General features: G+C 33.7%; 1 protein-coding gene across 3 annotated transcripts in view; it reads right to left on the reverse strand.

Annotated features, from left to right (window-relative positions):
* Nucleotides 1–23,994, reverse strand: part of ASCC3 (activating signal cointegrator 1 complex subunit 3) — a 368,562-nt gene that overhangs the window by 111,800 nt on the left and 232,768 nt on the right. For all 3 annotated transcript variants that reach the window (XM_043592007.1, XM_043592009.1, XM_043592010.1), the window contains exons 20-30: nucleotides 23,727–23,903; nucleotides 19,683–19,908; nucleotides 18,271–18,425; nucleotides 14,681–14,779; nucleotides 12,670–12,838; nucleotides 9,697–9,917; nucleotides 8,138–8,223; nucleotides 6,544–6,710; nucleotides 6,290–6,435; nucleotides 6,046–6,166; nucleotides 3,450–3,592 (exon numbers count right to left, since the gene is read on the reverse strand). In XM_043592007.1, the coding sequence (XP_043447942.1) occupies nucleotides 3,450–3,592; nucleotides 6,046–6,166; nucleotides 6,290–6,435; nucleotides 6,544–6,710; nucleotides 8,138–8,223; nucleotides 9,697–9,917; nucleotides 12,670–12,838; nucleotides 14,681–14,779; nucleotides 18,271–18,425; nucleotides 19,683–19,908; nucleotides 23,727–23,903 (1,710 nt within the window). The remainder of the gene's footprint in view (nucleotides 1–3,449; nucleotides 3,593–6,045; nucleotides 6,167–6,289; nucleotides 6,436–6,543; nucleotides 6,711–8,137; nucleotides 8,224–9,696; nucleotides 9,918–12,669; nucleotides 12,839–14,680; nucleotides 14,780–18,270; nucleotides 18,426–19,682; nucleotides 19,909–23,726; nucleotides 23,904–23,994) is intronic.

Consider the following 23,994-nt stretch of genomic DNA (forward strand, 5'->3'; position numbering starts at 1 on the left):
GAAAATTTTTTATTTATTTATTTATTTATTTATTAAAAAAATTTTTTTTTCAACGTTTATTTATTTTTGGGACAGAGAGAGACAGAGCATGAATGGGGGAGAGGCAGAGAGGGAGGGAGACACAGAATCGGAAACAGGCTCCAGGCTCTGAGCCATCAGCCCAGAGCCTGACGCGGGGCTCGAACTCCCAGACCGCGAGATCATGACCTGGCTGAAGTCGGACGCTTAACCGACTGCGCCACCCAGGCGCCCCTTTTATTTTTTTTTTAAAGTGTAGGTATGAAGAGAATGGTGTTTGATGAGTTTGGGCAGGTAAAGGACTATAAAAGACTACTGACAGCCAGCCAGCATTTGAATATCTCCCCCCCTGCATAAAGGCCAAAGAAGGGAAGATATTCTCATTCCTGCTGCATGCTTGAGGCCGAAGCTCAGGTATTCCAATGTTTCTGTCTTGGACTTGAAAGTTGACAGAATGATGTAAGCCCAACAATCATCTGAGGTTAATGGTGGAAGTGGTGGTCATCAAACTGAGATTCCAAGGGACATGGTAGCATATGCCCACATACTTCTGAAATCACCACAGAAAAATCTTCCTGATGAGAACTTTGAAAGGGCATTACTTTGGGGGTTTCCTTATGCTGCAGTATGATTTTACATCAACGACACACTTGAAGGAGTATTTCTGCTTCCCAATACTTTACTTTGATAATTTATTGGGTGAAGAAGATAGATGGATTTTTTTTTTTTTTTTGACTTTGCTGACCTAACCTACCTGGTCCTGCCACAGAACACCAATCTGAAACTGTACAATAAGCAGCAACAGGAATTGTCACTAAGCTTCTAGTCCAGGATATTATGGCAAGTAACTCTCATAAAGATTACGGTGTTAAAAAGTCCTCCTATTTTAAGGTAATTAGGAATTCAACAACTGAAACACCTACCTTATAGGTTTTTGGTATAATCAGATTGAATCTGCATATCAATCAGTTGCAAACTCTTTGAAATCTTGATTTTAAAGGTGATGGCTTTTAGAAGAAAGACTAAAACAAAGCCTGGACGGTCCTATTATTGTAGTGTGCTTGGTGAGATATAATGCCAAAGAATGGTATAATTTCTAGCTGTCTTATTTTAGCAGTGAAAATCTGCAAAATAGCAGAAACCATGCAAACAAGTTCTATGGTTTCTAATTAACCTTGGTGATAAATTTTTGTGCTGTTAGAAAAAAAAACAAAACAGAGAAGTAATTCTACACAATGGCTGAGCTATCCAGTTGCTTAGGTCTCACACGTTAAAATAAAAAACAAATAGTAAGTGCACTCTAGTTTGGAAGAGCACATGAGGTTCACATTTGAGGTTAGTATGAGTCACATACGTTCTAAACACACAGCCTTTTATAACACATGCACACACACACACACACACACACACACACACACACACAAATACACTTTGAGCAAACGTCCCAAAATGTGTTCAATAGGTATGTACTTTGTACCTTGACTTCAAAGAAAAGTCTCCATTTGGAACACTTTAAGAATAAGACCCAAGAGAAAAAAGATTGAGCCCGGACAGATGCTGCATATGAACCATCAATATTCCCTACATCTACTTTTCACCATTTGCATCCTAAGTTCAAGATACCATTTAGACACAACAAAGTGACTATTTGGACATACTAAGTGAATAACACAGGAGAGGAAATCTTTTGACAAAATTATTTTTATCTTAAGTTATGTATCTTAAACATTTCATATATACACACAAGTAACATTAAGGAACTAACGTTAAGGAAGTAATGATGAAACTTGAGAGATAAAAGGGTAGCTGTTACTCTACTTAAAGGATTCATGTGATACCTTTTACATGAAGCTAATACTGGGGTCTGCTACTTATCAGTGAATAAGGTCACCTGCAGGCATTTCAAATTATTAGTTAATACATGACTATAATATATATATATACAGTATCATCTACCAGGTCCACTAATCCTAGATGAGTCATGAGAAGTAGAAGGGAACATATGCCAGCTGCTGAGACTGGACACTGGTGGGTTAGAAACACTGTTTTGACTGTTCTTCAGGCTGCATGAGATCATAAAGGGGTGATATGGTGGGAAGAGGCAGAAAATGCAACAATTTTATTACTGATTTTATCTGTTTTTCATCATAATTCCAACTAGAAAAAATAGTTTTTAAAAACTAGGAAAGCACAAAAAAGGAAAATCACTATATATAAATCCATGGAGAGAAACAGGAATATCTACATTTAGATGTAGTGGAAGGAATCACAAAGAACCATATTAACTGACTGTACCACATAAAATGCAAAAACAACTTGTAAAAAGCTACTAAGACAAAAAGACATCCAAGGAATCAGCGAAATTAACTAATAAAAGCAGATGAAAGATTAATATGTGTGTCTATGTATGTAGTCATAAATATATACGGAAAAAAGTGGTATCATACTAAGTTTCAGGAGTGCATGTTTTAATTTGGTAAGGCTCTCATACAAATCTTTAAGAAAATGCTGTACTGCAAAAGATAAAACCTCAAAGGAATGAAGACACAAAAAAGAGACAACCAATAGCAAACAAATCAGAGAAAAGAAAGTCAATCAGACAAAAATCAAGGTGTACATTAAAATAATAATGAATGTTTTATCTATAATATATCAACAAATTACACCATATGAGGATGTAGTAAAACTGTTACTCTCATACACTACTGACAATACACATACCAATGGTGGGGACATTAACTGGGATGTGCGTTTTGGAAAATAATTAGCAGTGTATATGAAAAGCTACAAAAATATACACATTATTTGACCCATTGCATTTTAAGTTAGAACTCTACACTGAGGAAACAAGTCTAAATAAAAACCAACCTATAATAATAAAGGTGCATGATTATCTAATGATAGAGGAAAAATACAATGGAATGGCCACATAATAGAATTGTATAGACATAAAAAATTTTAATTGCTTCAAATTTCACTACTTGGCTACAGGATAACAACAGGTTTTTAATTTTTATACATTTAGTGTTTTCTAAATTTTTGAAAATGGTCATATTACACATTTTATAAGAAGTTAATTTTGCAAAATTGATTATAAGTTGCATGAGGGCAGTGAACACTCCAATAGAAAGACAAATATGCGTATTATAATATACATAGCTGATGATGTTGAAGGGAAAACATATGGAAGTAAATATGGAATAAAAATACTTATTTAGCAGGAAAATATTGGAAGAAAATACATAAAAATATTAAAGGTGTTAAGGTGGCAGTATTATGCATTTCCTATATTTTTTCCCAAATTTCTGTAATGTTATACTATACTTTTAGTATAGAGTAAAACTACACATCATTAAATACGTAATTTTCATTAATTATAATACAAACTAATTTGACATGTATAAGAAGTAGAAATAAAATATATTGCTTACCTCTCTTTCATCCATATTCAACCACTGCTTTGGATCTTCTTCAGTAGCCAGAAAAGCTATCAATTCCAAAGCAGTAAGACGAGTTTGACGTCTTGATGAGACAAATATCAAAACAGGTTTCGCTGGAGAATGGCTTCTAATTGCTATTGAAAAGTTGTGGAAAATGTGGACAATAAGAGTAAGCAAGCTACTTACAACCAAATATGAATGTCATTAGGATATGAAATGGATGATACATGAAAGCTAGTATCATTGATTTAAATAAATTCTTAATTTAGTCATGAAATTCAGTATTATCTGTGGTACTACTTGGATCTGACAACATATTGGAGAAATGACAGGAAAGGAAAGGTAGCTGAACCTACCTACGACAGCATATTGCCTGGACAGGGGAAGCTGAACTGTGTCAGCTCCCAGTTCTACTCTGAGTTGCTGAGGAAGGTAACACAAAAGCTGAGACTCTTCAGTAAAAGCTGTATATGAATACTAAATCTAAGGTTGAGTTTTCTGAGTTGTGTTTCTGCTCACCTAAGCAACGATATTATAGAGTTAACTGGTCCTAGGGTTGGGGGAGAGAGTTAGGTCCTACCTAGTGATGAAAACTCTCTAAGAAAAGCTCCAAAATTTCCTTTAATTTTTGTCATTACTAGTGAATGGAATAACTAAGAGAGAGTTTGTGGGGCACCTGGGTGGCTTAGTGGGTTAAGCATCCGACTTCAGCTCAGGTCATGATCTCACTGCTCGTGAGTTCCAGCCCCGCATCATGCTCTGTGCTGACAGCTCAGAGCCTGGAGCCTGCTTCAGATTCTGTCTCTGTCTCTCTGCCCCTCCTCCACTCATGTGCTCGCTCTCTCTCTCGCTCTCTCTCTCTCTACCTCAAATATAAATAAAAGCATTATAATATTTAAAAAAAAGATTTTATATCAATAAACTAGTCAGAGATATGTCGAATGAAGGTTTTACTTTTCTCTAAAACAGATGTGTAAGGTTTCAAATGGAAAGATAAGAGAATGTAGAAGAGAGCTGAAGAGAATATCATGTCTGAATCTCTGTCTGAGTGACAGAGATTCACATGGAAGGTAGACACACAGAAGATGCAATGAATAGTTTGAAACATGAGTAATTTGACTGAAAGAAAAAAAATTATCTAAAGAGCCACATAAATCATCTGACCTAACTGGAAACAGGGCTTCTTTACATTGGCTCCGAAATACTGATAGGATGGCACATATGAAATTAACACTTATGTGTACAAAGATCTCTTAACACAGAGATATTTAACAGTTTTACATAAAAAAATTCAACCTTCTGTAATTTCTTGTTTGAAATGTGAGCTGCAGAATTTCTTTCTATAGGCTTGTTTCTTAACAAGGATTATAATGAAAATGTTGACATGAACTTCACTATATTTATACTCGAAGAGTAAGAAAATAAAGCTATAAAATCCTATTTCTAAACTCAAAGAAATACAGTGATACACTACAGGTATAATAAACAGTTTATAAGGACAGCTTCTGTATTGATATCATATCTAGAGAAGTGTAAGTATTTCAGTTATTTACTATTGATTTATATAACACAAATGCTTCCTTTCAACCATTGGTATGCAATTGGCCATTCCTTACATAAATACAAGCAATCACAATACATACCGTGAAAAATAAACTATCTTATTTCTCACTCACAGTTTATCAGATTACAGAATATAAATGGTAGTGCCTTGATAAATCGTATTAGAAATACAATGTTTAAAATACACATATTAGTACGATATTGGTATCATTTGTACATATAATCATGAATGAATCTGTCTCTTTTTTTAAACCTTAACATTTAATGGATTTTTGCTGCTGCAAGAACAGGTGTGGCTGAACAGCTCACGGCAGATTTATTGTTCATTAGTGATTTTGTACAATGCTTCTGTGGAGGTGTAAATAATCTGAACTGCCAAGATTGGTCTCTAGTTCACAATCAATACTTTGCTTCTGTCATCAGGCTAATTACAGCAGCTAAAAAGTCACCTCACAACTGTCACCTCACAATCAACAGCAGTTCACACTAGAGAATTTATTTTGGAGGTTATTTTTAATTGATATAATAAATATTCCTTATGCAGCCTAAACAAAACATGTTTCAATAAAATAGGAGTGTTATTCTTAAATCTTTCCTGCTTGCCTAATCTGTTAGAAAAGGAAAACCAGAAAATGAAGCAGAACACTGTAAAAAAAAAAAAAAAGTATTGAAATTTGTAAGTTTTAGGATTTCTGGTAAAAATTAAGATTATGTGATTTTTTTTTACACTTATAGTTCCTATTTATCATTTGTGCAAGCTACTACCATAAGAAAATAACTTAATAGATTAAGAATGATTTACTTTTTAAGAATACATTTTTCTACTACCAACACAGTATCATCTACAAAATCTCTCCAATTTTCAATAGTTAATTCAACACACATTTTCTTTCCTTAACAGCTGAGGTAAATTGTTTTACACATTTGTGGAAGTTGGAACAGTACCGCCATTTCAAAGAAACCCAAATTATCTCGAATGCATTTAATGCTACCATACAAATTACTCCAAGGATCTGAAGCTTACCTTGAAATGTAGGCTTATTCATACTAGCCATACGAGGACAGTAATGTTGACCTGGGAAGCCTTGAATGTGAACTTCCAGTGGAACTGGACGTACTGATGGTCGGAAATTGAACAAGCCCATCTAGAGTAAAAACGAGAAAGAAATCATTTTCTGTTTTCCTATTTAAGTGTATGTAACAGTGTCTCATTAATATGGCCACCTAAGCCACACTATTAAATGCCTATTTATCAATCTTCCATATACCTGATGAATGTTGAGCCAATCGGCAAGGTCTCTGGCATTAGCTAATGCAGTAGATAGTCCAACTATTCTAACAGGCTTTTCTGTGTGTGATGAGATGAAATTTGTTCGAGATACAATGACTTCTAGAACAGGGCCTCTTTCCTCCCCTAGGAAATAGGAATAATACATGTCAATCATTTAACAAGTCCGATGCTGGCTGCTGCAAGTATGAGAGTCAAAATGTGTAAACAGGCATCAGATACAGTGGTACCTACCAAGCAGATGGATCTCATCTATGATGAGAATAGTGACTTGCTTCACATAGTTCCTATTTTGCCAGCTTCTACTGACTCCATCCCACTTCTCTGGTGTAGTGACGATAAGGTCAGCCTTAGCAATGGATTTCATATCAGGAGTCACATCCCCGGTTAGTTCAATAACTCTGGAAAGGAAGAAAATGATCTTTTTCTCAGAAAGCACATGCCCTTGGAAAGGTAAGAATTTATCCTTCAGAATAAAATTTTATAATGCTTAATACTACTTTATCTCCCCTTGATTTCTGAAATTTTCTGAGTCCAAAATATGTTTCTTAAGAATTGTAACAAAACATATCAATTGAAATCACTGATAATCTAACTTTCATGCAGATATGCAAAGGTGTCAAACTTTGCTATGATGATGTTTACAAAGTCTCTGCTCTATGTGTTTTTATAGAGCTGAACTCATACTTCCTTCTCCATATGTTGGAATAAACACCTTTCTAATGAGGGAAAGTGTTAATTTATTAAGACATAAAGAGGCATTCACTAAGAACATAATTACGTGTAAGCTTCATTTCTTTTTTTAGACTAAAACTTTCTATAGATACTATAGGTAAATCCAAACATACTAGGACATAAATAAGATATGCTGGGGAAAATATGTGCTGCCTCATTCTAAGAAGACCTCAGTTTTATAGTGAGAAAGAGGGAAATCTGAAGGCCAATTCTAAATTTTAGGTAATCACTAAATAGTTTTTATATCTAACTTAATTCTAAAAAAACAAAAAAGGGTAAGACTAGTTCCCCCAAGTACAGTGTTCCCAAAGCTTTTGCTTATTTTTATTCATTTTTTATTTTTGTATTTTATTATTTTGAATATGTAATATATTCACGTGGTTCAAAGAATGTGTGGTGAGCAGTCTCTGTAGTATGTCTATCTTCCAATCACCTGGTCCTTATTCTAAAGCAACAACATATATTCTTTACCATTTTTTAAAAAAGTAAAAGATAGGATACTTTACTTAAAAACATTTTCTATAATATCTCTGGAGATCACTCCTTCAGTATATAAAAAGTTCATTCTTAATAGAATGATACAATATTTTGCATTGTGTAAATGTACTATAATTTATTTAGTCATGTTCTATTGGACACTCAGGTTACCTGCCACCTTGCTAGTAAAAACAATACCACAATGAATAAACTTGTGCAATACTAAAATATTCTTTAAAAAGTCATGTTCTTTAACGAATTTCTATTTTTTGGTAGATTATTTATAAGCAAAATGCCCTCAGTGTGATTTCTGGGACTTACTGTGAATGATATGAAAGGAAAATAAAGAGATAAAACTTATTTTTCTTTAGTTTTAGAATTTAAAAATTTTGAGAGAATTATTTTGTCAAGTATTCATATTAAATAATTAAAGGACTTTCATTTTTCGATACTAAAACAATGGGAATAGTGATAACATTTTAACAGTAATTACAATACCCTTAAATAAAAGACTATGAAAATCACTGTAAAAGCATTCAACACTTTGTGAAAATCTTTTATTTGTTCATCCTTTTAGGTTACTTAAAACACATCTTCTGATAAAGCAAGAACTTACTTTTTACCAAGTTTTTCTTCTATTCTAACTTTCCAATCATCCATTCTTTCACGTACAAGAGCTTTTAAGGGTGCAATATACACTGCCTGAAAGCAGAGGGGAGGGTAAAAAGATCTCATGAAAATAGTAACATCATTTTCAAATAAAGGTAAACCCCGTAAAATTCATCCACATACGACAGTGTGGTTTAAAAATGTATCTTATATTACTGAAAATTTAAAATTTAAAATTAATGGGGAAAGTTACTAACTTGCTCAAATTACCCTCATCCAAAGACAGAAATATAAGACATCATAAAATACTGACATAGAAAATATTAAATATTTTTTAAAAGTCACTGAAGGTATTTTAAGTATTTTATATTCTGATGAAAATAAGTTTTTCCTGTTATTATGATCAAGATTCTAACTCCTCCATGAAAAAAGTTACTACTTTTGAAATTCTAAAAAATAATCTGGTTGTTTAAATTTTAATGGAGATTTTATGGAAAATGCTAGTCATATATTCTACCTTTTCTTAATAACAACAATTGGTCTTTAATAATCCAAATCTATATACAGAATGTTCAGTGAAAAAAAAAATATTTCCCTTATAAAATGTTTCAAATTTATAGGAGAGCTCTACTATTGTATTAACAGGTCTCATAATGGATCACAAACCACAAAATAGACTGAGAAGTAGGAAAACTTCAAGCTAAGCAGAGAAGAAAAGTCGCTAATTGAAAATCACTGAAAAAGGAAGTTAAAACATTTCTAAAATAATAAATGATGAGGAAAATACCACATAATTCCAATCACAATGTATGAATTAGCTTTCCTGAAAAATATGTACCTCTAAACTATGAGTATGTACTTCACATTTCAGGAAAGCATAAATTTAAGACTTATTTGACTTGCCACATTACATTAATAATATGGCATTTGCAGAAATGTGGAATAAAACTGCCTCTGTATTTCCTGTGTATAATTAAACTGTATTTGTTTAAAGATTAGGATTTCTTTTAAAAAAAAATTTTTTTTTTACATTTATTTATTTTTGAGAAAGAGTGAGACAAAGCGTGAGTGGGGGAGGGGTAGAGAGAGAAGGACACACAGAATCAGAAGCAGGCTCTAGGCTCTGAGCAAGCGGTCAGCACAGAGCCTGATGCAGGGCTTGAACCCAAAAACTGTGAGATCATGACCTGAGCCGAAGTCGGACGCTCAACCGACTGATCCACCCAGGTGCCCAGATTAGGACTTCTTTTATAGCAAAAGGATGTGAGTAAAAGTCATTATTTATCTTATAAATATGGCTATGAATCAGGTATCTTATAATGAGAAAAAGACATGTGGAAATCGACATGTACATTAGAAATCTAACTAGAGAACTCCAAAGTTTAAGATAAGTTTTCTTCTGGCCAGTTATCTAATACTGATCTGGTCCCCTGTACCCCCACCTCCTGCTCAGAAAATTCACTGAGAGAGTGCTTGTGTCCTGATGTGTATTTAGAACTGGCTAGTTTACAGATTATGAACTGCGTTTTCTAATTTAATGTAAGCATGTGATTCTTTCAAACAGACCTTTGAAGTAGGGTACTTGTTGAAGACTCTGAAAATGGCTAATTCAGCAGCAACGGTCTTTCCTGATCCAGTGGGTGCTCCAAGGAGGACATTACAGTCTGTGTGGTACAGGGTATGAAATATTTGTGTCTGCACAGGGTTAAAGTGGCTAAAGTTGTATAGTGCTTCATATGCTTCACATCCCAAAGCTGTGATTGGTAAAGGCTGAAGATCCAGTAATTCTGAAAAGATGAAACACGTACTGCCATTAAAAAAAACTGGAAAAAATGCACAATACTGAATATTGTCTCTTAGGAATAAATTATAATAATCTTTAATTCCTTAGAGGGGGAAAAAAAAGACTTAACAAAAATTTTTATATACTGTTACATATCTTTTTTTCCCTGTTACTACATCTATAATATTGACGAACTGGACACTTTTCTGGGGGAGTCCCCATATACCGAATATAATGTCATACCTATATCTATCTATCTATCTATCTATCTATCTATCTATCTATCCATCTACCTACCTACCTATATTGCTCCTCCCAATCAGGAAAGTAATTTGAATAACAGGTGAAAGAAAATATGCATGGTATAGAAGAAAACTAAATCTACCCCTATCTGTAGAAAAAGGAAAACCACTTGCAAACTTCAGTGCTAGAATGGTTACCAATAAGAAATTTCCTTTGATCTGTTAGAAAATGGACCAAACCAGAATGGTTGAGTGAGCTATTGCTCTAGCCAATGTAAACTAAACTAAAAATAATTAAAGGAAGAAACTCAGGGGGGGAGTTTCAAATCAGAGAATGACTGGGTACAAAAGAACTGCACTGAGAAAACACATAACAGAAAGCCTGGAGAATTCTCTTCTCAAAAATTACACTTAAAAATAAAAAGCTATTTTAAAAATATTATCTTAGCTCCACAGCTCTACTCTATTACATAGGTACTTGAGAGCTAACCACATGTTTTCTATAGCAGAAATCTCCTAAATTTATTATAGGATTATATATTATAATCTCCTAAATTTTCTGTACTACTGAAATCAAGAAGGGAAGAAGTCTTACCTTGCAATGCTAATCAAGGCATAGACATATTCTTAATAGGAACTAAAAAATAAACATTTTGGTATATATCGATTGTCGATATATATCGTTGATATAAATTAAAATGATTGACTTCTGTGAAAGTTGAAAATTTTCTTGGCTGATTTAGGCTCAGTGAGGCACCATATGCACACATGCACCCACGCACACACCCGCATGCACGCAAGCGCGCGCGCACACACACACACACACACACTCAGCCAAACAGAACCGGGAATCACTGAGGTTACATCATGCATTTATAGTATCAACTGAGATGTCACGGTGGTACATTTACTGCTTTTTAAAATGTAGTTAGAAGTCAACTAATTATATAAATAGGATGATATGTGCTTGGCCACTCAACAGAGAGGTGATAAAATGAGCATTAAAATATAATCTTCATGTACATTAAAATCAAGTACTGAAGTCAGAGATCTACTAGTGATGATGGTAGCATGTATTTTTAAACTAAAGCACTAAACATCGTTATGTATTCTGAGATTCTAGATATCATATAAGGCATATTTGATGGAAGAAAAGCAGAAGGGTCCTCTTCAGTGAGTATATCAGTAGATACTACAATCTCATTATTTCTTTGTTGAAAAACTTTTTTAGTTTTATCAACATATCCAAGTGGTTTTAAGCTGTAGTCTAAAGTATTTCCCTTTAAGATATGTTAAGATAATGAACAAGGTACCCATTTGACAAAAATGGCAAAGATGAAAGTCACATTAATGCCTTCTTTCATTTCCCAAAGGATTGTTAAAAATATGTTAGTAAGAACTAATAAAAATGTTCTTACTAACATTTTTATTTTGAAAAAACAAAGAGTTTGTCTACAGAGGAATTATATGAAAAAAAAAATGACCTTCAATTTTCTATAAATTAAAGGCCTCCTGAAGTCAATAATTATCAATTATGAATTCTCAGTAAGAAATAAACTTAATATAATAAATTAATAGCTCAATCTAAAGATTTTTTTTAAGAGCCCAACATGGGCTTGAACTCATGACCCTGAGATAAAGACCTGAGCTGAGATGAAGAGTCAGAGGCTTAACTGACTGAGCCACACTGGTGCCCCTAAAGGTATTTTTGAAATAGAATATAGACCACTGGAAAGTATCAATATAAACATTCATGAAATTTTGCTTCTTTTATAAGTCACAATATAAACATACTTGCTCATGTTGCAAAAAATCTAAAATGGATTTTTGTTAGTTGACAATGAAAAACTGTTACATGATATTGCAGATTAGTATATACCCTTTTATCATATTACTGTGGAGGAACAGAACTAATAAAAATGGTACTTGTTTGTTGGATGCAAAGTGACTTGAGGTATAGTGAATCTATTCTGTAGTGATAGCATTATCTAATTCCTTAATATTAGCATTTGTTTTTTTTGGTGTAGAAGCACACTGTATGGAGGGAAAAGAACCTATAATTCACTTTAATTAATTCATTTAACATACTACAAATAAGTTTAAGTAAACAGTAATAAATGCAAAGAAAAAGTATACCTCAAAAGTTTCACAGACAGCACAGATTAACACTTGCAATGGAAAAGGAAAATATGGAGAAATTGTAATGATTATATGTAAAAATAGGGATAAAGGCAAAATAATACAGAAATAGTGAGTCTCATGCTTATTAGAACTATGAGATTGAACTAGACTTACTTTAATGTTTTTGGAACTAAAACAAAATTAAGGCCCACCATGAAACTCTACCAAATGTATATATAGCAATCTATTTTAGAAAGTCTCTTTTCAAACTATATTGACAAATAAGTTGGATTCTGATTCAGATTCAGACAACTTTTAAGTATAGACAATTGCAACTTTAATTAACACAACACTTCTGCAAAATCAATGATTCAAGTTACTATTCAATGTTACCTGTATGAGGAGGATGTCTCTCTGGTAGAATCAGATGTTGAAAGTTGATAATGCATACAGCCTCAGCTCCTAACCATCTATCAGACACTGCTCGGATGTAGTATTGGGAAGGCAAAGGCTCAAAAATAGGGATTGTAAACACCAGTAGTTGAGCTTCTTTACTAATAACCTAATGTGAAATAAAGTCTCAAATGAACATGAATATGCTAATGATAAAGGCCTTCTTAGTCTATGGTTAAGACAACGATATCTACAGCAAGAGGTACTAAAGATAAAATATCTTAGATTTCTAAATAGTCGAGATTTTCAGGTACTTTAGAAATGTGTAGGTGGTTTCCTTCTGAGGATACCTGATATTGTTGAAAGTAAAATTTATACTCAATTTATATTATTTATATATGCATATCATCATGTATTAACAAGTTACCAGTATGACTCATTATCAGAATTTCCCAAACTTCATGCATTAAATTACTCAACTTCATAATTTTTACCAAATTATTTACTTAATATTTTTCTTTAAATTCTATTACTACATTAAGTGAAATAAGAGGAACTAGCATAAATAGAAGGTAATCATGAACACAAAACATTGCTGTGAAATTCTACTGCTGTCTACCCAAGGTTCCCAGCCTGAAACTTGCTTTCTCTTCAATAAAAAGAGAAATCATGGATGAAGCATCACAGTTAAAGATATGCCAGCATCAAATTGAGTCTTTCTGCTGTTATTTATGGAAAATTTTTTAAAAATGCCCTTTTTATAGACACTTCTCTAAAGAAGACATCCAGATGGCCAACAGGCACATGAAAAGATGCTCAACGTCTCTCCTCATCAGGGAAATACAAATCCAAACCACACTCAGATATCACCTCACGCCAGTCAGAGTGGCCAAAATGAACAAATCAGGAGACTATAGATGCTGGCGAGGATGTGGAGAAACAGGAACCCTCTTGCACTGTTGGTGGGAAAGCAAATTGGTGCAGCCACTCTGGAAAACAGTGTGGAGGTTCCTCAGAAAATTAAAAATAGACCTACCCTATGACCCAGCAATAGCACTGCTAGGAATTTATCCAAGGGATACAGGAGTACTGATGCACAGGGGCACTTGTACCCCAATGTTCATAGCAGCACTCTCAACAATAGCCAAATTATGGAAAGAGCCTAAATGTCCATCAACTGATGAATGGATAAAGAAATTGTGGTTTATATACACAATGGAGTACTACGTGGCAATGAGAAAGAATGAAATACGGCCCTTTGTAGCAACATGGATGGAACTGGAGAGTGTGATGCTAAGTGAAATAAGCCATACAGAGAAAGACAGATACCATATGGTTTCACTCTTAGGTGGATCCTGAGAAACTTAACAGAAACCCATGGGGGAGGGGAAGGAAAAAAAAAAAGAGGTTAGAGTGGGAGAGAGCCAAAGCATAAGAGACTCTTAAAAACTGAGAACAAACTGCGGGTTGATGGGGGGTGGGAGGGAGGGGAGGGTGGGTGATGGGTATTGAGGAGGGCACCTTTTGGGATGAGCACTGGGTGTTATATGGAAACCAATTTGACAATAAACTTCATATACTGAAAAAAAAAATGCCCTTTTTACTCTGTGAGCCAATACTCTTTAGTATTTTGTTTTTGTAACACCTAAAGTTATTAGTTTTTATTTAATAAATAACCTAAGTTAGTAATTTTTATTTATTTAATTTTATTTATCTATTACATTACTTATCCCATCCATTTGACATATTCCACTCCTCTGGAAGTCATGCCTTAAACCATGATAAAAATTACAATTCAATTTCTCAAACTAAGATCACATTGAATATATGAATACAATAACATGCAATTCCTGTTTTCTTTAAAACCAAATAGAGACATAAAAAATAATAAATAAAGCTTTAATGGCATTATGAAATTGTAGAGAAATAGGTAAAAACAGAAATTATTTAGTTCATATTTTCTTCTTTCTATAATAGCAACATAATAATAGAGCAACACACCCATGTTTACCTGTTTTTTTAGAACTATAAAATACTCTGAATGATAAATATGGTCATTTGTAGGATCTTCTACCCAAATCCACCAAGGTTCTCCTACTGTCCCATGGACCTAGAAAAAAAATAAGATTCTAATACTAGGTATATTTTAACTCAAGTAAGGGATATTGTTGTCTGCACACCCAGCAGCCATTCTTCTCTAACAGCTTTATTGATGTATAATTTACATAACAAAGTTTACTCATTTAAAGTATATAGTTCAATGGTTTTAATATATTCACAAAGTTGTACAAACTCTTCCATAATCTAATTTTAGAACTACCCCCAAAAAGGTACCTTAAACCCATTTGCAGTCACTATGTATCTCCCCTATTGGTCTGCAACCTTGACAACCCCAATCTGCTTTCTCTCTATAAAGATTTGCCTATATTGGACATTTCATATAAATAGAATCATATGTGGGCATCTGTGATTCACTTCTTTCATTTACGTTTTCAAGGTTCATTCATGTTGTATCACGCATCAGTCTTCATTCTTTTTAATTGACAAATAATATTCCATTGGATAGCTAGATATTTCGTGTATTCATTCCTCTCCCTCTTTTTTTTCCCTAACAAAGCTCAATCTTGTTCAGTGTTCATCTTTATCTAATGTGACTCAGGAGAAGGTGACCACATCTCTCAGGATAATTTTGGTTAGTACAAGCCAATCAGCTTACAGCATCCTCCTTACAACAAACAGCTTGTGGTAAAGGATAGGCACATGCCCAATTAGACTGAAGAAAAAGTCTTCTAGTCCATGCTCTGGGTTAATGAAGTAGGGGTGTGTTTACCTTTCTCTGTTAAGTGTGAACAAGAAGCATGAAAATATTTGGAAAGTAGCCAAGAGTGTAAGGACAGCAATATGATGGGCCCTAAATTATAGCATTAAATAAAAGACTCAATCACCTTTGGAGCCTATTCTACCTTTGGAACTTTTATTGTGGAAGACAATATATTTTCCTGCATAAGTCAGTTTGAGACAAGTTAGGTTTTCTATTCTTATAGTCAACAGCCTTCTAACTGATAGAGTTTACAATAAAAACAATTAAGTACACTATCATACTAATGAATTAAACCAAACTGTAAAAGATTTTCTATGGATACTGAAAGAAGTAAACAGTGTGAAAAAAATAAAGCTTTTATGCATTTTAAAAATACTCTATTAAATACAAAATGAAATATGAGTATATGGCTAATTTATATTTTACGTGAAACTTTGTTTATACAAATATTAAATATAATTTTATATCATGTAGCTCTCACAGAAATTCTATGAAAAACTAATTATTATTATTATTATTACTTATGTTTACAGATGAGGAAACTGAAGAAATTACTGGTTAGGACAGTTTATGACCAGTGGTAGATTTGCATTAGGACTATGGTTGGGTAATTTTTGAGCATACTGACAAAATTAATTCATATTAAAGATGTACAAATAATGTCAGGTAATGTAGAAGGTATTTACTGAAACTGAATTAGAACCTTACAATAACCATGTAAAGTAGGAATTGCCACTACAATTACTGATTTCCTTGCCTTCCTCCACTGGCTTCTTGAAAGAAAGGATTGAGACTTTCTTTTGTATCTACAATCTCTACTGTACTCTTTGTACAGTAACTACTGAAAAGACAGACCTTTCAAGGGAATTAAAAGCAAAAATGAACTACTGGGACCTTATGAAGATAAAAAGCTTCTGCACAGCAAAGGAAACAACCAACAAAACTAAAAGGCAACCAACGGAATGGCAAAAGATATTTGCAAATGACATATCGGACAAAGGGCTAGTATCCAAAATCTATAAAGAGCTCACCAAACTCCACACCCGAAAAACAAATAATCCAGTGAAGAAATGGGCAGAAAACATGAATAGACACTTCTCTAAAGAAGACATCCAGATGGCCAACAGGCACATGAAAAGATGCTCAACGTTGCTCCTTATCAGGGAAATACAAATCCAAACCACACTCAGATATCACCTCACGCCAGTCAGAGTGGCCAAAATGAACAAATCAGGAGACTATAGATGCTGGCGAGGATGTGGAGAAACGGGAACCCTCTTGCACTGTTGGTGGGAATGCAAATTGGTGCAGCCACTCTGGAAAACAGTGTGGAGGTTCCTCAGAAAATTAAAAATAGACCTACCCTATGACCCAGCAATAGCACTGTTAGGAATTTACCCAAGGGATACAGGAGTACTGATGCACAGGGGCACTTGTACCCCAATGTTTATAGCAGCACTCTCAACAATAGCCAAATTATGGAAAGAGCCTAAATGTCCATCAACTGATGAATGGATAAAGAAATTGTGGTTTATATACACAATGGAGTACTACGTGGCAACGAGAAAGAACGAAATATGGCTCTTTGTAGCAAAGTGGATGGAACTGGAGAGTGTGATGCTAAGTGAAATAAGCCATACAGAGAAAGACAGATACCATATGGTTTCACTCTTAGGTGGATCCTGAGAAACTTAAAAGAAACCCATGGAGGAGGGGAAGGAAAAAAAAAAAAAGAGGTTAGAGTGGGAGAGAGCCAAAGCATAAGAGACTCTTAAAAACTGAGAACAAACTGTGGGTTGATGGGGGGTGGGAGGGAGGGGAGGTTGGGTGATGGGTATTGAGGAGGGCACCTTCTGGGATGAGCACTGGGTGTTGTATGGAAACCAATTTGACAATAAACTTCATATACTGAAAAAAAAATAAAAAAAAAACAAAAAATAAAAATAAAATAAATGAAAGCACACACACACAAAAGACAGACCTTTAAAAATTTTGACAGATTAAGAAGAGGATCAAGAGTAGATCTTCCTAAACACACACACACACACACACACACACACACACACACACACACACACAAACAGTAACACCTAAGATTTAGAAAGAAGAATCGAAGGTATACAAACAGAAACAGGCATGTTATGGGTGCCAAGGAAGGGCATTCTCAAGAAGGACGAAGTATAGTGCTGAATGTTCAGAGAAGTAAAAAGATCTGAGAAAAAGTCATTTATTATGGCAACCAGTAAGTTTTTAGTAATCACTGAGAAAGTAGTCTCAGCAGGAGAGAAACTGGTGACCAGGAAGAAAATACAGACTACTCTTTCTACAAGTCTAATGGTAAAGAAAAGAAGAGAATGATAGTTGGAGAAATATCAGGATTAAAGGGCTTGTTTAGCACGAAGAATCTTGAGTTTTTAATAGACTAAAATGACAGAGTAAGTAGGACTGGCAAAAATGAAGATACCAGAGAGAAAATTAAAGAAGACAGAGTTAATAAGCAAAGTCACTATGAAAGTGAATCACTAAACTGTTGTTCAATGCTAAATATTTAGGTCACCTAAGAGTTCTGGAAAGGTCTCATTGGTTGACATATTAATGTATTATACCATGTTTTTCTTGAGGATGATAGTAAATATTACTATACTGTTTAAAATAAATCTTCAATGTATCTTCTTTTTAGAGATTTTCTACATGCCTTAAGGACATATGTAAGGAGGTATAATTGAACCTGCAGTATAGACATTTTGTTTATCATGGATGTAGATATTTTCCACTTTTACCTGATCATTCCAAGTAAAATCAGGACAGATGCTGAGCGTCACTCGGAGGACAGTCCGTGTGATGGGCTGAATGGATGCTTCCATTGTAACAGAAGGAATCTGATGAACACATTGTTTGACCTTGAGCCCAATATTCACATGATGCAGCATGTGACCTGTAAGGAAAACATCACATAGAAGAAATGTGTTCAGACAGAAAAAAAGCAATATAATCTGACTTGTAAATGGGATTTCAGAGAAGGTGGTTTTATTGCTTGTTTTATGATTTGCTATGTAGAATAGCTGACATTCTTGACCTGGCATGTTTGAATATTTTGTAATAGTTAACTTGAATTAGCAATTCATAGCTCTGAAAACCAGTATCAAGGTTTCTTCAGCTATTAATAGGGTTCTTAAAATTACTGAAACTTGACAGTGTTTAAACTACTATAAACAATTCCACTTCTCCTAGTTAGCTCATGACATAGTATAAAAATATTCAGTATTTTGTGAAAACAGCCATTAATTTACACAAAGTCTATTTCTCAACATTATAACCATGATAGGAAATGTTTTGGTAATAAAACACAAATCACCCATCCAAACTCATTTCCAGAAAAATGCTAAAATATAAAATATGGTCACATAGCACATAATTAACAAGTTATACATATTTTCATGAATGATTAGATTCTGAAATAGTTATGTCTGGGAATGCCAGGGTCGGTGGGGGGGGGGGGTCACAAACAGATGTGACTAACTATAGACATTTTCCTACTTCAGTTCAAGCAATTAAGTGGAAACAGATTATATTTAATAGAATCAACATTTCTTGTCTATCTAGGTTCTTCGTAATATAATTTCTTAAAGCGAGATTATGAACAGATCAAAATGTTCTATGTTCACCAGAATCTGAACTAAAGTGATTTTCCTTATTTTGATACAACATTTACATGTTACTCCAGTGTGAGTGCTCTCAACTTCCTTCGTTAATATTCTCAAGTTCTCTCTATTTCATTGATACTTCCCTTCTACCATTCTATCTTGAAAGTGTTCTCACTATACAAGTGAAAAAACTACCTCACCCTCTCTTTACATCTTTGGACCTTATCCCTCCCCCCTTATTCCTCCTCAGCCTGACTCCCTTCATGTGTAATGTCTATTCTGTTCTGAATGTGAAATATTAACTAGTCAATACATTATACATTTGTCCAATAAAATGTTCAGGTACATGAAAATGTATGGAGAAATAATTTTTCAACATCATATAAACACAGAAGAACAAATGTTATTTACATATTGATACCAACGTGATTTAAAATGGTAAAAATTTATCTTGAGTAATGTGCAAATGCACAATAGTTCTCTTTTATATCTAATAAACTTTTATTTGTACAGAATAATACATTAAAACAATTTTGCTTCCTTCTTACCTATTTCATCTTTCCTCATGTCTTTCAGCTTATCCACAGTAAGGTTTTTTTCTTCTAATCTTGTTAGAATGTGTGGTGGTAACACTGAAAACTGTCTCAAAGGGCTAGCCCAACCCCAAAGCCTCTTGTCAATGACTTTACTAAGATTCAGGAGCCTGTAGGTCATGGCAGGCCAACGTTTCCTCAGAGCAATTTCAAAAAGAGCACGAACAATTCTAGCTGCATTCTGAAGAATAAAAAGAGGGTCAGTAGTTAGGTACAGTGTACTTGTAAATTTGTCAAATTTGTCATTCATACCCAGTTTTAAAAGAAGTATGCCAAGTTGCACCTGTAGGCAACATCTATTCTCATATAACCCTATTTATCTTGATTATTTCTACATAAGAATAATTACATCCTTCATATGTGGACGTTATCTTGTTTAATTCTCAGATGGCAGCCTCATTTCCAAGTTTTCAGGAAGCTCCACCCTACATCCCCTAACCAGGAATGAAGGAGATAAAATGTATATAAAGTACTTAGTATGCTGTTGAGGCCATTTAGAATATAAGAGACAGTCAAGGATATTCTTGGGTATATAGTGGAATGATTATAAGTCTACTTATGAAAATAAGGAGGACTTTGGGATCCAGTCAGATGGAAAAATTAGTAAGAGAAGAGTGATAAAGGAAGTACTGATGAGTGTAGCTATCTGTCTTAGTGGCTCTCTAAAAACCAAGCAACATATTAACAGCATTATGTATCTAATTTAATCTATTATCTCATTTAATCTTTATAACAACTGCATTTGATTGATCTTGATATTATGATTTTACAGATGAAGATACTAAAGCTTGGTATGGTCAATAATTTGACCAAGATCACACAGATAGTTTGTGTCACAGTATCTATTCAAAGTCAGGTCTAAACAACTCCAATTTAACTCCAAAATTCTAAATTTGATGGTCAGGATAATTTCATTAATAGACATATAGAAAGCTACAATGTTTGAAGCCTATTAAGCATCTCCACAGTTAGTTTCTATTTGTTTTGCCCTCTTCCCTCTATCATTAACTTTGCATATTTTTACTGAAGATTGTTTTTAAAGTCATGAACTTGGAGATACCTCATAGAATTTAATGACATCTATATCTGAAAATGAAGACTTTAAAAACTTCGATTTCTCTATCTAAAATCTTCACTCTTTTTCTTCTCTTTTTATGATTTTGACCAAGATCGAAGTTATGAGGTAAAAATGATCATAAGAGTTAAGGGATTTGATATTAAATTTTATATAAAATATGTATTTGTCTCTTAACAAATTCAACTACTTTTTATCAGTATTAGAAATTTAAGAACAAAAATGGTACTTAGAAGTATAAGGACAGTTTGGATACCTATTAAAAATTACAGGATGGCTTTTATTAAGCCAAGAGAATGATAAATGAAGTGAAAATTTTGATTATTATATCTACCAAAGAGATTTTCTTCTTGCATCGTTCCTAGTTGCTCTTGTAAGAACATGCCAGGCTAATTTTCCCAACTGTATTTGAAAGTATGTTATTTTTCTATGTCACAACCTACAGTTGTTCCCTAAAAGCTAAAAGAAATGGAAGGAGGAATCCCATGTGAGATATAAGCAGGCATTTTAATCTGGAATGATATAAATTGAGTGAGCATAATGATTAAAGTCTCTAAAATGTGCAGGTTAGAGAAGCTAAATATAGGATTCTTTATAAAATCATAGAATATTTGAGCTAAGGATTTATCTCGGGCCTGAGATAATCAAGTTTTAGAAATACAGAAGGGATGATTACTATTTTACAGAGCTGAGAGGGTGTTTGTGGAACTGTTGATGGCTTAAACTTAAAACATAAACTCAAAAGTAATTTATCCCACGCATTCAAGAATAATAAACCCACAATAGCCATTTAAGAAAAACCAGGATGCTTTGAGATATAACCTTAATTTTCTGAGACTGACTTTCTGAGCACCAATCATGAAGAAACCATAAGTTTTACATTATAAAGCAATCCATCTGTCAGTCTTGATAATCTTGAATCAAGCATAAATGGGCCAGATTATTCATCTGGAACCCAGAAAAGTTTTAACTTTTAGAGAAGTCATTAACTGTTTCAATATAAAATCATTAGAAAACATAAAATGACAATATAATATTATTTTTCAGAAAAACAGATAAAAGAAGTTAGAAACAATGGTTCCTATAGAAGTCACAGACTTTTGAGACTATATATAAATTTTTATGGCAGGAAACACATATCTTCCAAAATGCAAAAAGAAAAGGAAGTTCTCACCACATCCACATTTGCTTTACAGAGTATATGAAATCACCTGGTTCCTTGGCTACTTTGATTAAATTACTGAATTCATTCAAATTGCTTGCCAATATGTCTTGGTTCATGTTTGCAAATATTTCATGTTTATAGTTCTCTTAAAGCACCCCTGAGTATTTATGGCTGTTAATACTAATTTATTTAACACAAACATACTTTTTCTATATAAAGTTTTTGAACAAAACTACCAACATAAGATACATAGCAGAATCATTTCTATATTTATAATAAGATTAAGCTTTTATTTTTCCTTAACTTAGAGGAGGCATTACTCAATAAAAAATGATGAAAAAGGAATTTTTTAAAATTTTATTTTATTAAAAAAAAATTTTTTTTTTTAACGTTTATTTTATTTTTAGACAGAGACAGAGCATGAACGGGGGAGGGTCAGAGAGAGGGAGACACAGAATTGGAAGCAGGCTCCAGGCTCTGAGCCATCAGCCCAGAGCCCGACGCGGGACTCGAACTCACGGACCGTGAGATCGTGACCTGGGCTGAAGTTGGATGCTTAACTGACTGAGCCACCCAGGCGCCCCTAAAATTTTATTTTAATTACAGTATAGTTAGTATACAGTGTTATATTAGTTTCAGGTGTACAACATAGTGATTCAACAATTCCATACCTCATACTGGTGTTCATCATGAGAAGTGTACTCCTGAATTCGCACCCTTATTTCACTCATCCCCCCACCCACCTCCCCTCTGGTAACCATCCATTTGTTCTCTATAATTAAGAGTCTGTTTCTTGGTTTGTTTCTCTTTCGAAAAAGGTATTCTTGGGGTGCCTGGGTGGCTCAGTTAAGCGTCTGACTCTTGGTTTTGGCTCAGGACATGATCTCACAGTTAGTGAGTTCGAGCCCCGCATCAGGCTCTGCACTAACGTGCAGAGCCTGCTTGGGATTCTCTGTCTCCCTCTCTCTCTGCCCCTCCCCTGTGTGCACTCTCTCTCTCTTCCAATCTCTCTCTCAAAAATAAATAAACAGCTTTAAAAAATTAAAAGAAAAAGGTATTTTTATTAAGAGTATGTTTTTAAATAAAGGTCTAGAAGAGAAAACTCATTTGAAAGGTAAATACTGCAAAAAATAACCTATTTTACTTCACGTGAAGTCTTGAATATAAATACTACAACATTTTACGCTACAGCATTTAAAAAAATATATATATTTAATGAGCTGTCATTTAGGGAATAATTTTCTTTCAGTTCTCTATTTTTAAGTATCACCAAAAGGGAAAAAAGATTATTATTTTTTTTTATATCAGAGACTTATCATAGTGAACATGTGGTATGAAGTAGTTATTAAGCCTTATTTAATGGTAAAAAAAATGTTTATATTTCTAACATTTGGGGTAAGCTACAAAGGTTCCACAATCTTTTACTTTGCTTGAAATATTCATGTATTATTGCCTTCGTAAGTAAAAGAAATGTATCATGTAAAGCAGAAAAACACAAATGTTGATATTTTTAAACTGTACAATGAAAACAGTAGCAACATCAAAAGAGCCAAACCAACCACCAAATCCCACTTCCATTTCTGATCTAATAGCATAGGTGGCATAAAAGATGTGCAAATTAAATAGAACTAGTTCTGCAATAAAATGGTAATTGCTAGCATGTCACAATGCAATACATTCAGAGTATAGCATGAATTAATTTCTTGAGTCTCTAGAAGTAACCAAGAAAGGGCAAACAGGAAGGGAGTAATATTCTTACCTGTGCAACATATGCAGAATCTGATATAAGGGAGAAACTGTCCATCTCTCCTCGGCTGATATAAGTTTGAAGTAGGATGTTTATTTTCCCATAACTGTTCTCTACACCTCCAGGAGCTGAGAGTTCACAGAAATTGTTTAATAAGGCATCTAGCTCTTCTATTTCCTCTTCTCTGACCTGGAAGAATCAATGTTTCTGTAAGATTATTTGGGATGATTTATTGAAATTTTTCATATTGAAACTAAACCACATTACCTATTTTTTTAAA

This window comes from Prionailurus bengalensis, chromosome B2, assembly GCF_016509475.1.
Source record: "Prionailurus bengalensis isolate Pbe53 chromosome B2, Fcat_Pben_1.1_paternal_pri, whole genome shotgun sequence".
Classification (NCBI taxonomy): domain Eukaryota; kingdom Metazoa; phylum Chordata; class Mammalia; order Carnivora; family Felidae; genus Prionailurus; species Prionailurus bengalensis.